At 33.6% G+C, this 16,643-nt stretch overlaps 1 protein-coding gene across 1 annotated transcript in view; it reads left to right on the forward strand.

Annotated features, from left to right (window-relative positions):
* Positions 1 to 16,643, forward strand: part of LOC143246308 (uncharacterized) — a 62,134-nt gene that overhangs the window by 10,705 nt on the left and 34,786 nt on the right. The window contains exon 3 of the mRNA XM_076492804.1: positions 873 to 1,021. Coding sequence (XP_076348919.1) covers positions 873 to 1,021 — 149 coding nt within the window. The remainder of the gene's footprint in view (positions 1 to 872; positions 1,022 to 16,643) is intronic.

The raw sequence follows: 16,643 nt of genomic DNA on the forward strand, positions 1-16,643 counted from the left end.
ACTCATTAATGGTGGAGAGAACCTGAAGACTCAATTGCTTGTCCGATGATTTTAATCATTAATGCTGAAGAGAACCTGACGATCCAGTTGCTTGTCCAATGACGTTAATAATTTATGCTAGAGAGAACCTGAAAGCTCGGTTGCCTGTCCCAAAACGATCATGAAGCAGTGTTTTGGCGTCCGTAGTACATTGCCTTTTTCTGGGACATGCTGAAATATTAGTATTTCATTTCCATGAAATCAAACAACTTATCTGTTGAGATTTTTACCACCATGGTCTAAATAATCGGTTAGCTGAATTTTCTACAAATTCTCTTATACGTTTAAGAGAAGCAGAGCCACTAATGCGCTAGAAGCTGTTATGTAGATAACATATTTTCCATATTGGGTCTATGCTCTAACAGTTTTCACTGGCGAAATGCAGTTTTTGAGTGAATTAGGCAAAACATTACGTTATATATCGTTTCTTCTTTCACTGTTAGGCTTGATATAAATGATATTATACTAATGCCTAACTCTTTGATCAAGTTTAGAATATTGTAAATATTTGATCATGTAGATTAATATCTTAATATTTTAACGAGGGCTTAAAAACATTTTCCTTTCCAATAATTTTACCTGATTTAGCGATCTTGAAATATATTTGAGCCTATGCGTATTGTTACTGATGCCTATAAAATTATGAGTTTTATCTTATTTTTATCTAAGACGAATATAAATATCAACTTAGGAAACTGCGTGTTATTCATGAGGTATGTTAAATAGTACATTACAAATGCACTATGAATAACATATCTTATTAAGCATAAATACTCATATATGATTTCGAGAAATAGAAAATAATCATAAATGTCTTTTTTCTTTCTTAACAGGTTACTCCTGGTACTATTAGTAGTCAATACCTAAGTATTGGAGATATTCTTCTGAAGATTAGCGACCGAAGCGCCACCAACATGACTGTAGCCGAAGCAGAGGACTTTATTACTCAAAATCAAAATCGCATCGATCTTTTGATTAGAAAGTAAGGGCTTCTGTAGTTAAAGTTTAGTCTTTAATTAATCAGTATGAATTATAGATAATTGAGACTACTGTAACTATTTAAATGTTTTTAAATTAAATTGTTATGATAATAGGTGAAGGAATCTTAACATATGAAACTTGGGTGAAGTGTATTATAACAATAGGTGAAGGAATCTTAAAATATACAACTTGGGTGAAGTGCATAATAATAATAGGTGAAGGAATCTTAACATATGAAACTTGGGTGAAGTGCATTATAACAACAGGTGAAGGAATCTTAGCATATAAAACTTGGGTGAGTGTGTGCGTGTTTATCTCATAACAAAGCTACGTCAGGCTATCTGGTGTGTCCACCGAAGAAAACTTGTATGAAGTGTGAAATATACCTTTCGAAAATTACTTACAACATTTTAAGGTGGTAAAAATATTTTAAAATGAACTCTAATTTACAAATATTCATTCAATATTTTTGTCTTTGTTATAATATAATGCGTAACGATTTTCATGTAAAATGTTGATAATTAATTAAAGAACTATTGATTATAAGATAAAGATTATGCTTATGTAAAGATTTTCAAGAACTTGCACGTATCCACGTGCCACGCATGGTTATAAATGTGTCTAAATCACCGAAAAATGTAAGAAGAAAAGGGTATTTATTGTGAGCTAGTAAATGATTTCTGTGTTTCCACTTGCTTAATATAATAAAATGGTTCACCTTCTGTAGCCATCATGCTCTTCATCGCTAGACACATTGTACATAAAGCTACTTTGAGTTACGTAATCATAAGCAGAGATAACTTATTGGGTTTACTTCATAATATTTTTTACCCGGGAAACCGTGTATTTGACTTGCATATTGTTCAAATGAAAAAAAATGCACTTGATCCACACGTTTTTGACATTCTAAGTGTTTCAATAAATTTCCCTAACTGTAAAAAAAAACAAACAACAACAAACTTGGAGATCTTTCTGGTGACAACAAATTATACAAGTTGTGACAGTTATGATTACTATAAAGTACAGGTCTAGAGCACTGGCAGGTTAAGCCTATTAGCATAAGTAGCAAATGATACGGGCCCCGCACCCATAAGAAACGTTTTAAACGTATTTTAATACGATTATTAAAAAAAAACTAATTAATACAGAGATTCATTTGTGTCATATCCACCAGGGGTTTGGAGTATTCCAGTTCGGAGTATTCCTTTATGTTCCAGAGTGCTCTTGAAGCAAATACTTTTTGGATCAATCACTCCCGAGCGCATGTGTTTTTCCACTCCGAAGATCTGATCAAAAATAAAGAAAACCTAGAGTCACTTCTTTATGCTCCTAAGCGTCCCTGGAGCGAAAAGGAGCAAAGTGGTTCTGGAGTGAATATCCTTTTTATTGTTCCAGAACCGTTTCTCCACTCTGCTCTATAGACCTGGTCAAAAATAAATGAAGTCTGAAGTCACCTCTTTATTCTCCAAAAACGAGCAGAGTTTCTCTGGAGTAAATACTTTTTTAATTGCTCCAAAACAAGTTTTACTCTCAGCACCGAAGATTTGGTAAAAAATAAACGAAACTCGGAGCAGAATGAAAAACGCATTCGCTCCGCCGCCCTAATATCCACCCATGGTGCAACAAAAATTACGTTTTGTTTTAATCATTGTCACTATACATGAAAATTTAAATCCATAACTTGTCTCGCGCATGATATTGAATAGAACAGATTAATCTGACAGGAAAGTTTCTGTATCTTTTAATTTGAAAAATGTATGCAAAAACTAAGTACATGATATGATTCAGTCGAAAAACTTGACTAAACCTGTTATGCTGTTATTGGTTTGACAAAACTTTTGGTTGAATTTATCATGAGGGCAAATAGGATTCTTTTCCAGGGTTTTCTAAAAATGCTATGAGCCCCACAGATGCTTAATCCGGCACTGGACTGTAGAGGACCATCGTGTGAAGCAGTCAAAATAGATTAAAACTGGAGAAGTTTGTAGGAACAGCTAACTTTATCTTGTAACTTGACATTTTCTCAGTATGTCTACGATCAACTATAATTTACTCCAATACTCACTTGTGTCGCCATCTCGTGGATTTCCTACAAATTCCTATCTTATGCAGTAGTGTCAGATCTTTGCGTCTTTTAGTGTTCAGAGAATCATACGTCAGAAACGCTATAATAACAGCGTAACTTTAAAGTTTTTATTCAGTTTAATCATAGACCTTATAACCCTAATAAGATAATTGTGCTCGTTTTCGATATACAAATTTTAAACATTGAAAACTTACAAGTAATGAATAATTTGCAATTTGAAAACAACGTGCAAACTAAAATGACATTTTTATGAACTGATTCACATCTAATGAGGATTTACGAGACACAATTTTGTCAATATTCAATGACAGCATATACAAAAACCTATCTGAAATCTTGAATAATAATTAAACGTGATAGAAAATAATGCGTGGTATTGTAAACCTGAATGATTCTTTATGCGATCTTAGGATAAAGGCATATAAATCCTGAAATTAAGAACCACAGGGAAGGAACCAACAATAACACCTGCCGTTTACGAGGTTACTTTTAACTAAGAGTGAATTTTAATGTCTCACTGTAAAGTGTCATACTCTACACACGTGAATACACATATACACAGCTAAAAGCACGAAGTATGTTCAACAGTATATGTCGAAACTAGAACTTTGGATCTACTGATACACATCTCAGCATGCTTACTAAGATACGTTACGCTCGAGAAACGAATAAAGGTATCCTTTACATGTTTTAGAATGATAAGTTTTCTTTATTTAGTCTACGCAGGAACTTCTATAAAAAGAAACAGTGACTTATGATTATTTAAGTAAAAACTGTCCAGTTATATTACTCCTTACAGGCACAGCACGGCCAGGTGGGTTAAGGCGTTCGACTTGTAATCTGAGGGTTGCGGGTTCAACTCCCCGTCACACAAAACGTGCTTGCCTTTTCAGCCGTGGAGGCATTATAATGTTCAATCAATCCCACTATTCGTTGGTAAAAGAGTAGCCCAAGAGTTGGTGCGGGGAGGTGATGACTGGCTTCCTTCTCTCTGGTCTTACACTGCTAAATTAGGGACAGTTAGCTCAGATAGCTCTCGTGTAGTTTTGCGCGAAATTCAAAAACAAAATACTCCTTTTAAAAAATTAATTATTTTGTATATAAATATATGAGAAAAAATATGCACAATGTTACGTGTATATATGCATAAAATGTAAGATTAAGGCCGAATTACAGTCTAGAAGTTTCTCAAATTGTTTATTCAACTGCATTTATGTTTTATTTGACCAGGAACTGTTTATTTTTCTGTGATTCTATTTTTGAACACGCACAGTAAGAATTTCAAGAAACAACCGTTTTGTTTAATTTTCGTGACCAAACAAAGTAAGCAAATTGCTACAGATGGTGCATTCAGTTAGGTTTTGTGGTTAAATTTAAAAGAAGCTTATATAAGGCAGAAAAAATTCCAGTTTATAATTATTTTAAATTTCAAAGACTACGGTTTCCACGATTATTTTGTGCAATGTATTCTAAATTTCAAGTTCACCACAGTGCCAGAAAAATAAGCTTATAAAAACAAGAACTGCAAAAACGTTATATTAATAACTATAAGTAAAGAGCATATTTTATTTTATTAACTGATATATACTTGTATTTTTAGATTTGTTTCATTGTGATTCGACCTTCAGTGACACAGCGGGATGCCTTCAGACCTACCCCGCTAAAAACCGGGGTAATTTACTCTGACATATCGTTAAAGAAGATTTTGCTGCCATCCGTGATTTAAAGATTTCAAGTTATTTGTATAAGTTTCTGACATTTAACCGTAATCGTTCTGTGACATGTTTGTTTGTGTTTTTGAATTTCACGCAAAGCTACACGAGGCTATCTGCGATAGCCGTCCCTAATTTAGCATTGTGGGGAAGGCAGCTAGTCATCACCACCCACCGCCAACTCTTGGGATACTCTTTTAACAACGAATAGTGGGATTGGCTTTAACTTATAACGCTCTCACAGCTGGAAAGACGAGCATGTTTGATGTGAGGAGAATTTGAACCTGCAACCCTCTGATTACGAGTCAATCACCTTACCCACCTGGCCATGCTGGACCGTTTGTGTGACATATCACATGTAGAAATCTTGGTAAAACTAATTCGTGGTCATTTTTGTGGTTAAAACATAATTTATCAGCATAAAAATAAACTAAAATAACGGATGATAGAAATAGTTATGAAATATTTTCTATTTAATGTGATAGTTGCATTAAGAAGTAGGTCTTTATATACATTACTTGAATCAAGAATTTCAAAGCCTTAGCAATACCATGAAAACAAAACCCTAAAGTAAAGTAACTGACCAGTTTCTGTATATATATGTCTATCAAAATTACATTTCGTTATAACATAACCTGGAAGTTACTTGAGATAAATTTCTTTGTTATGGAAGCAGATTATCTTAGCTTACCTTTACAATTTATTTTTTACATCCTCTAACTTAATAACCATAAAACTTTCTTGCATTCATGTAACGTCAAAGAAGATTCTAAAGAATACGAATGGACACGGACGGAAGTGAGCTTCTGTCATATTGGTATCCGTAAATCGAACGCTTGCCAGTCTAGTTACATATCATTACATAAGGAGTAAAGCTGCAGTCCTGGTGCAACCCAAGTTGTAATGTTTCGTTAATCTTTCAGGCTTTCTGTGACATTAGGATGTGATTTTTGAGTTATTCGGCTAACTGATTTTCCTACTTACGAAATACTGCTAGTTAGTTTTATTTGTCTGTGCAGTTCACTAACGTCACATTGAACAGTGTTAAGAACTAAACTCGCGTAAAACTTCTCGCACTTATTAGCAAGAGGGCAGCTCTAAACGATCGTCTTGAGAAATATTCATTGAACTATTTAATTCTCAACCTACCTACATTCCAGTTAATCCTAAGACCCTTTAAGAATCATTTAAGGCATAGTGTAAAATATTTAAAAAATAACCAGTCAAACCTTATAAATTGTTGCACATCAGATGTTTATTACTTACTTTCACTGCATGGTATTTTTGACAGTTACTTCATAGACATTGAATGGTACTGCTACCACTTAATTTTGAAATACTGAATGGTACTGTTACCACTCAATTTTGAAATATTGGATGGTACTGTTACCACTTAATTTTGAAATACTGGATGTACTGCTACCACTTAATTTTGAAATATTGGATGGTTCTGTTACTACTTAACTTTGAAATACTGAATGGTACTGCTACCACCCAATTTTGAAATATTGGATGGTGCTGTTACCACTTAATTTTGAAATACTGGATGGTACTGTTACTACTTAACTTTGAAATACTGAATGGTACTGCTACCACCCAATTTTGAAATATTGGATGGTGCTGTTACCACTTAATTTTGAAATACTGGATGGTTCTGTTACTAGTTAACTTTGAAATACTGGATGGTACTGCTACCACTTAATTTTGAAACACATGTAATTGTCAACAGATGTATCATTTTGTAGCGGACAAAATTATTTAAAATGAAACTGCCAATATTTGTGATCAATATATTTTAAATACGTATTGATTAAAATAAGTTGATCGTACGTTTAAAAAGAAGTCAGTTTTATTAATTTTTAAATCCATATACCATTATGAAAGTCCGTTTTGAACTAGAAAACTGAGATAACTATTTCTTCTATATTACTTTTATTTTAAAGAAAAACGTTCACATATATATAAATATATATAACCTTTTTAAACGGAACTGGCTGAATGTCAAGTTTTCGCTTGCACGCTTCACTTATAACTATTTTAGTGGATGAAAACAATTTGTTGGAAAGACTGAGTGTTAGCACGAAACTAGGTGACCAAGTAATGCTGAAAAGCACTAAAACAAGTACGTCGTAACAAATTCTCCTTTCTCAGTGATAATATACGAAGATTTTGAAAAGCACCTATTTGTTTCGAAACAATAAATTGATACCGGGAGGCTAGAGAGCACGTAAAACCTAGTTTTTACATGTATTTGCATCCAGGTCTATAAAAAGCTTATATCTGGGCCACTCGAGTTCTTATCCAGTTTCTATTTGATGTGAGAGTTCATGTTTTATTAATAAACGTGTTTCATATGTAATGATATTATTTGATAAGCAGCATGTCGATCGAGCCTGAAAAAGATAAATGAGAACCTTCAAATTCTGTTATTTATGCCTGTATAATAGCACGTGTTTTAGAGTAAATTGAGTTTTATCTGTGATATCAGATTATCAAACTTCAAAAAGCAAGGTTAGATCAGATCTAATATTTTACTGAGAGGCGTGTTGTTTTGTGTATAGCAAAGCCACGTCGGGCTATCTGCTGAGCCCACTGAGGAGAATCAAAAGCCTACTTTTCGCGTTGTGAATTCGTAGACTTACCGCTGTACTAGCGGGGAGTTAGTGAGAGGCTCTCTTGTACGTGTAAAAATGATGTCGACGCTATGTTAAAAATGCACACGTTTTTCCTATTAGTAAATGTAGCAGAATGAATTATTGAAAGTTAAACATCATATAAAAATGTGCAAGTAATCGTAAATCTCATGAGAAACATTAATTGTATCATTAATTATATTAAACCTTTCGATAAGATTGTGAACATTTTTCATCTCATAACTTTGATTTAATTTAAACAATATTATATTATGATTCGTATAAATCGAAATAGCACCAAAGTCCATTTACGAAACTATGAACATAAACCAACTTGATAACAAATTTCCTTTAGAAAAAGCTTGTTAAGCATGTAAATGAATAGGGTTAGATTTAATTTTAAAAAAATTAATTAATTAATAGCTTTATTTCAGTTTGGAAGATAAGACAGCCTAGATGAACTATTAGGTTTCATGCTGTCCCAAAATATTATATTAAGTTTTTGGCGAGAATAAACAGGGTTAATAAAGTGTTTCTATTCGTAGATGGCGCTATTCAAATTTGTTTTATTTTTTTGAATTTCGCGCAAAGCTACTCAAGGACTATCTGCTAGCCGTCCCTAAGTTAGCAGTGTAAGACTAGAGGGAAGGCAGCTAGTTATCACCACCCACCGCCAACGTTTTGGCTACTCTTTTACCAACGAATAGTGGGATTGGTCGTAACTTTATAAACTCCCCTAACACACACACACACGGCTGAAAGGGCGAGCATGTTTGGTGTGATGGGGATTCCAACCCACAACCGTCAGATTACGAGTCGAGTGCCTTAACCATCTGGTCATGATCGACCAAGAAACGTGTATTTTGATTAGTTATTACATAATTGCTATTAATGTAGCTGTTTTGTAATTGTTAATAATTAAAATATGTTAAATAGCCAATATATAACTTAAAGGGTTAATCATAGAAACTTAATCTCTTATCTAATTGCTATAATGTAAAAGAATACAACAAAAACGTATGTAAGTTATGTTAATGGGGTTGAAATGACAGGGTACAATTATTGAAACATGAAATATAAATAGTTTTAATTATCCTGTACATATATCTATTTTCTATGAGATATAGTTTAAAACTGCTGAAAGAGGCAATAAATTTCAAAACGTTTGAGGACATAAAATACTAATTTTTTAAATGCTGTCTCTTTAGAAATTTAAACGTTTCGTATATGAGTGTTCATAAAACTTGTCGTGTTTTACATGTTCATTGAACTCGCAATGTAAATTTGTTTCTTTTATAGCTAAGTATAATAACTTCAACTAATTAAAGTTACTACTTTTATGTTACTTAATTAGTTGAAGTTATTATACTTAGCAATAGAAGAAACAAATTTACATTGCAAGTTCAATAAACATGTAAAACAGGACAAGTTTTATGGACTATATTCTCTTGTAAAGTACAATCAAACAATCTCGGTGACTCCTGTCTTCCTGTACATACGTAAATTCTAAACAAGAGTGCGGAAACAATTATCATAAAACTTCGTCGAACACTGGTCGTATTTGGTGAGGACTTGAAATTCAATATAATTGTTGGTAGTTTTTGTTAAAATTAAGCAACTGGTAAACGTATACCGCAACTTGGAAAGTTAGATTCAACATATTAATTGTTGGGAATTAGTACAGTCCATGGGACTTTCTGTGGTAAGCTTTATCATGAACTTTATCACTTTCTTTAACGTTATTGTATAATTGTAATATTTCCTAAGAGTTATGTGAATAAATCTTCATGTTACAAGAAATAATTTATCATTTCGAAAACCTAATTTTGTATCTCAACCATTCGTGTGACTACTGTCTCCAAGCTGACCTGACGAGCCCTGGTTCATGGCGAAAGGCCTCGTCGTCATTTGATTGTTTGTTTTGAATTTCGTCCATGGCTATACGTGGGCTATCTGTGCTAGCTGTCCCTAATTTAGCAGTGTAAGACTAGAAGGAAGGCAGTTAGTCATCACCACCCATCGCCAACTCTTGGGCTACTCTTTTACCAACGAATAGTGGGATTGATCGTCACATTATAACGTCCTCACGACTGAAATGGCGAGCATGTTTAGTGAGATGGGGATTCGAACCCGTGGCTCGCAGATTACGATTCGAGAGCCCTAACCACTTGGCCATGCCGAGCCTTTCTTCACTTCATATAGTTGATATAGTGTGGCTTACATATTGCTGTAATCCTTCTTTACCTTCTCTGATAAGTTCTTATAATTAGATATATTTTTAGAGGAACATTTTAGAGTACGAGTGACCCACTTTGTAAGTATACTTACCCATTATTAGGTAGTTTAACGGTGGAAACTTTTAACTAGGCTAACACTTTTGCTTTGAAGAAATAGGAATGTAGAAGAGGATGAATAGCACGTGGAAGAAAATATACTGATAATTCTGGCAGAAAGCCTGAACGAGCTATAAAGAGATCAGAAGGTGTGGTGCTCTATATTCGAAACGATGTTGTCTAAAATTTGATCTTTCAATGTTTTTAACGGTTTTCTGTATTATCATAATTATGCATACGTTTTGAGAGAAAAAAAAAAGTCCATTATTCGACGCGCACTGACAATTGGTTAATACGCTTAATAACTATTGCCCTAACTGTTTTCAAGGGAAATATTTGGTACATTTTGCAGGTTTTCTTCACGAAAATCACTCTTTTCATTGTAGGCTAATATCAAAGTGAGTTATTCTGAAGATCTCTGTATACATAACATAAGAAATTTCAGTCACTTCACAGCCGAAGAAGAAATGAAATAATGATCTTTATAAATATTTACATTATATGTTTAAAGTTGGAAAGACTCCTGCATCTGCTTGCGAACACGGCAAATGTAGTGTTTATTGAGTGTAGATAGGAGGTTAGAAATGGAAAAATTCACGACTGAGCACATAAGGGGGCTTATGTAAATATAGAAACATGTTCGACTTGATAAGTGGTCCACTTTTGTTTTCCGTGGTTGGTCTTACCCTTTGTTTATGCGCATGCGCAGCTTACTATCCCGCCTCTGCTTCTACTGAACTTCCTACGTATGATGTAGGATGAAAGTCACCACAACACCTAAAATAACTTATAATACCTTCGTTGATGCGATTGGGCAAGTCAACGTTTTGCACACTGTGTTCTTCAAAGGTCGATCTCTTTGATAAACTCTACACAAGCTTTCAATGTGTTGAGATAACATGGAGAAAAGTTTTCAAGTAAGGTGAGTGTGAACATTTAGGTTTGGTTGAATCAAATTCACATGTGTAATGTATATAAACCTTCATCAAATTTTCCTAACGATATGTTTCCGAATTTGATAGAAAATGACTATTTACACATATACATACGTGTGTGTGTGTGTGAATAATAACAGCGTTGATCTATTTTCTATTATTTTTCATATTACTCATAAAATAGGTATGAAAAGTTTATGTTATAATGATAGAACGTTTTATTTTTTTGTTTTGCTTTGCTATACTCTTGTGGATGAATATTAAACGAACATATTTGTGAATTAGGTGTCGGAAAAGGGCAGTCCACGGTAGTCACACACATTTAAGAAACTGTTAGGATGAAGCTGAATTCAGTAATGTTCTCATTTGATAATCATTTTAAATGGATATATATATGTGTGTGTGTGTAATAGACAGATAACCTAAACAACGACTGTAAAGTAACTTAGATCCTTTTATCTTATTCGCATCTTTCAGGACGTTCTCTTACATCAGACGGACGGTCCCCCCTTTCTGCTTTGTGGTTTTTACCTTCCTGAAGTTGGAACTTTACACAACTTTACATATAGCAGTTTTAAAATTTTAAACTAGTGTATTAACATTATTTTTCTGTCAACTAAACAACTCGTTATTATAGCTCGTATTGTTTGTTTGTGTTAGCAAAATGGCACACCATTAGCTGGCTGTCAGCTTTCTGTCTACCGCCGGAAATGTAATCCTGGACTTAAGTGTTTTAAGTCCGTTAATACTTACCATTGACTAGCTGTAGATTTAGGTTTGATAACGGACCACTTTGTTTCTATCTTAAATAAAAATCGAAGTCACTCAGTCATTTTACAACGTATACAGACAAAATTATTATAATAAAAAATCATTGGTAGCTCACCAATAAGCTTGAAGGGCTTATAACGCCACAAAATTTGGGGTTTGGACCTTGCAATGAGCACAGTGTTCATAGGCCTTTGCATAACTTTGTGATAAAAAAATAAGTTATTGAACCAAATTGATAAATGATGTAAATCCTAATATCCCTACCTCCCATACAAAATGTATGCAACTAATCAGCAGTATCTCTACCCTCATAAAAACATACACGAACAGAACTGGAAGAAACAGAAGTGCAAGAGAGTTCACAATGTTTATAAAACGTCGTGAGATGAAAAGGATAAAATAATTGCTAGAGGATAAACAACTGTTTTACTGGTTTCAGTCAATAAATGTACACACGCGCTATGTTATTACTACCAAAAGTACCATTTGTTAATGAATTGAAATTTCAACTGTTGCTGAATTTAAACTTTTTTTTTCAAAAGCCAGAAGTTGTAATTAAAACGAACAGCGAATTGTTTAGTAATCCTTGTATAAAATTTGATTTTTGAAATAAAATATGTCAATACTTTTTTATGGTTATAAGTGTTACGTCAGAAAAAAAAGGTACTGATAGGAAATACTGATGCTATTTGTATTTAAACTTTTGAATTATAGAAATAAAAAGCTTAACAAATATATTTGAGTTAACCAAAACGTCTCTAAGCAGTAAACGGTATATTGCACGCGCCTATGTCTGCACCAGCTCTTTATCCATACTGTAAACTCGATAATGTTTAAAACTAGTAGTATGATGGTTTGAATAACATAATATCAGTTCTTGTGTATGTGGCATATAAAACGTAGTCTGTGATTGAGTAACTACGGATATTAAAAAACACACAAAAAAAACAGTTCGTTGGATAGATGTCGATTTTCGGTATGCTTTTATTACCGAACCTCCAGCTATGCGGTACAATGAGCATATTGTGATTAATACGTCTCTCACATCTCGTTTACGTTTTTTCTTGAACAGGATATTTCTGTGTAAAAAAGCAGCTGGTAAGCATTTCGAATAACTTGGTCTCTGAAATAAAACGGTTTGATTTTTGGGCTTTGCAGTCGTATTCATTTTAAAACTCCACTAACAATTAAACTGAGGAACATATTTAATAATGTAAATTATTTATGTATAATTGTTGATTATTTTTTAAGGGGAAGGAGGAAGAACATCTTTCATAGAATTCTACCAGTTTTTGTTATAATATTTTCATCAATTAGAACAATGCTTAATATTATATATTAATTAGATTGATCTTTTGAGTGTTACACTATTTTAAACTTTCATTGCCTTAAGAGTTGCTCATATAGGTCCAGAGTTCGTGTTAAATTAAACAATAAAAAACAATGCTTTAATAAATGGTTGTCAAATAAAAGACAAAAAAAATCGATAATATGTACGTCACCAACTGTGTAAAAGTAATTATACATCTCCTTAATAAAGCTACTCTGAGTAATTTGTTTTCTAAACTTAAAAATTTTTATATTAATGAGCTATTGAACTATTTTGTTCGGAAAAAGGAGTGAAAGAGAAAATCAAATGTGTCTAACTTACAAAATTTCATGTCTAAGACATGAAATGTCTTATGTATTATGAGGATTTTTCTTGGGGGAGGGCAATTTTTCAAGGTTTTCTTGTTCAAAATTTTTTTTTTATTAATTGAGTTTTTTTTCGAATTTCAGTCAATATTTTAGGGACTTATTAGTTATTTACAAAAATATCAGTTTTTTTTTAGGAATTGGAGTTTTTGGAAAAAAGTTTTCAAATACCCGGCTTTAAACCAGTGCAAAAATTAGTTTTTCTTCAAGGAATTTTGGATTTGTATATTGGCCCTGAAAAAAAAACCTAAATATAGACTGGTGTTGATTAGAAGGGAAAAAAAGTAACCAAATAAAAAAACTGAAAAACAAAAGAAAAAGTGTGTTTCTTCAGCTTTGGAAAGTTTAACTGTTGTTTTCTGTAGACTTTATGAAGCCAAGTGCTGAATTTGTTTGTACATTGTTTCTTGATTTAGTTTAATATAATACAAAACGTATGTTTATAGGTCTCCTAGTTCTTGGTCCACTTTATGTTTGCGAGTTGGTTGTTAGGCTGGCACAGAAAACGTTTAAAGTTGCCTAAAATAACAAAAGTAGAGTATCTTCTGACCCATTTCATCACAAAGATGCTAGTTTTGCACTTTCTTTTTCCAAAGCACTTAGCGTCTTGTTTCCGCAACAGGAGAAATGATGATCTAATTAATACATGTCCCTAACCTTTCGTATTTTAAACATTAAAATTAGGATTCGTGAATAATAACATAATTTTGAACGAAAATAAGTGCAGGTCTTGTTATATAAATAATCTTTAATGCTTACTTGTAAGTAAGCACAAAGTAACATAATACACTATTTGTGCTATGCCTACCGAAGATATCAAAACTAGGTTTTTAGCGTTATAAGTATGTGGACTTAATACTGTGCCACTGAAGGAACATACGAATAAATAGATAAGACAAGTTACACTGGTCAAGATAACTTGTGTGAAATAGTTAGTTGTATGTGTTGTGTAAACGTAAGCATCATTTTAGCTTTTTTGTATCTATTTCTTTACTTTCATTCACATGTCTACTCTGTTTCTCTTGTTTGCTTATTTCAGTTTGTTTTGGCTTGTTTTGAATTTCGCGCAAAGCTACTCTAGGGCTATCTGCGCAAGCCGTCCCTAATTTAGCAGTGCAAGATTAGAGGGAAGGCAGCTAGTCATTACCACCCACCGCCAACTCTTGGGCTACTCTTTTACCAACGAATAGTGGGATTGACCGTAACATTATAACGCCCACTCGGCTGAAAAGACAAGCATGTTTTGTGTGATGGGGATCCGTCAGATTAGGAGTCGAGGGCCTGAACCACCTGCCCATCCTGGGCGACGCTTATTTCACATATTCGTACAAGATATGTAAGAGCTACCTGCGTCTCTAATTTTGAATAGATAGGCTAGAGAAAAAAGCAGCTTGTAAACAGCATTCGTTGACAAAATAATGAATTTTGACATTTACTGTTATGGCGCACCCATTCTCCCACAGTGCAAAGAGCGATTTTGCGGGAAAGGGACGTAAATCAAGGGTCTTCAAATTTACAGTTCGATACGTTAATCACTAGGAAATATTCTTTTTTCTCTGTATCTTTGTTCGTCACTGTGTGTGTGTGTGTGCGAATTTATTTATTCACAAAAAACACTCGAAAAACACAGTGACGAATAAAGATGCAGGCTTTACTGGATAATTTAAATATTACTTCGTTAGTTTGTCATGTCTGTGCTATTGTTTTAAAAGAAAACACGTTTCTTTGTTGTTAAGCTCAAAGTTACACGTTGGCTTATTTATGCTCGTTCCAAAACGGATAGCGAGTCCCGATTTTTAGGGTTATGAGCTCTCAGAGGTGCCTCTGAGACACCGGAAGAGACTCTGATTGGAAACTACATATTTTTGTTGTTCGTTCGTTGTACTGAGATCACTCTTCAGTGACGCAGTGGTATGTCTACGGACTTAGAACGCGAGAATGGGTAGAGCCGAGATAGCACGTTGTGTTGCTTTATCCCTAACTCCAAACAAAATATCTAAGACTTGAGAACTCATTCTATGCTTTAAAAAAAGAAAAAAACATACGTTTATTATAACTTGTAAATTATTTTCTAAAATATCACGAACAATGTATATATATCTTATCGCTATGTCTATTATTATTGTTTTTCTAGAATGTGTATATGAATGTTAAGTGTAAACCGGCAGGGTAACGCAGTTTGTTTATTCAAATTGCACTAGATTAAAACATTACAGAAATGTTCAACGAATCACTTGATTAGCTGGTTCAATATTCTTTGTGCACAGTTTGTTTTTTCTCTCGTGCAGACTTTTTTAAGTGACTCATAAGATATTCAATGTCGAAGTGTTAGGTATAAATTGAATTTTTACTACTGCTGGCTTCTTTAGTTAAACTCATCGTCTTGACAGAGAATGATTGTTTCTTAGTGGACTTGAGTTCTTTTTAGCAATGCCGGCATATGAGCTCGTGCGTGGGTGTGAACATGATATGGTGTCTGTGTTTTCATCATACAGTAATCTTTTGATCATAGAAGCTGTTATAAATGCAAAATAATTGTATATAAGTTATTAAACCATAAAACTTTATTTTCTTTATTTTAAAAAACCAAGAAAAACAATAAAACGATGTTAACTTTATTGAATATGGCTAATAAACCATTTTTTTCAAATTCAACGTATTTCCGGACATTTCCTGAATCAAACAAATACTTGTATTCTTAACAGACAGAGTATATGAAATTCAAAATTATTTAAATAATGAAGAGTCTCCTGGTGAGTGTGTGTTTTCGTTATAGCAAAGCCACATCGAGCTATCTGCTGTGTCCACCGAGGGGAATCAAACCCATGATTTTAGCGTTGCAAATTCGTAGACTTACCGCTGTTCCAGCGGCGGAACTCCCGGGGAGATAGCGGTAAGTCTTCAGGATTACAACGCTATAATCAGGAATTCGATTCCCATCGGTGGGCACAGGAGGTAACCCGATTTGACTTTACCATACGAAAACACAAATAACTGAAGATTGTTGTAATTAATCAGAAAGCGGCGCTAAGGGCCATCTGTGTTCTGCCCACCACGGGTTTCAAAACCCGGTTTATAGCGTTATAAGTCCGCAGACATACCACTGAACCGTATACTGAAGAAGACATAACTGTTGATATTGTTGTTTTGTTCTATGCATTTTGTCGCATTACAGTAATAGTGCAATAAATAAAACGATTGTTTGGAAGTAAAGAATGTATATACAATTGACAATTATAAAAACTATTCTGGAATAACGAAAACTTGGTGACATTAGAAAGCTCGTAGTGACACATGTCTCATAAACACAATGACTCAGAGTTATCATAATCTAACGACACTTACTTTTTCCAAGAATCCGCCTTTGGTTTCACATTTAAGTAAGAAAACAACAGCGCCGAACGCGTCTGTAGCTTGTGGTATATGAGAAACAATACTTTTCAACTGAGTTAGCGAAA

This window comes from Tachypleus tridentatus, chromosome 3 (genome assembly GCF_004210375.1).
Source record: "Tachypleus tridentatus isolate NWPU-2018 chromosome 3, ASM421037v1, whole genome shotgun sequence".
In the NCBI taxonomy this organism is placed as follows: domain Eukaryota; kingdom Metazoa; phylum Arthropoda; class Merostomata; order Xiphosura; family Limulidae; genus Tachypleus; species Tachypleus tridentatus.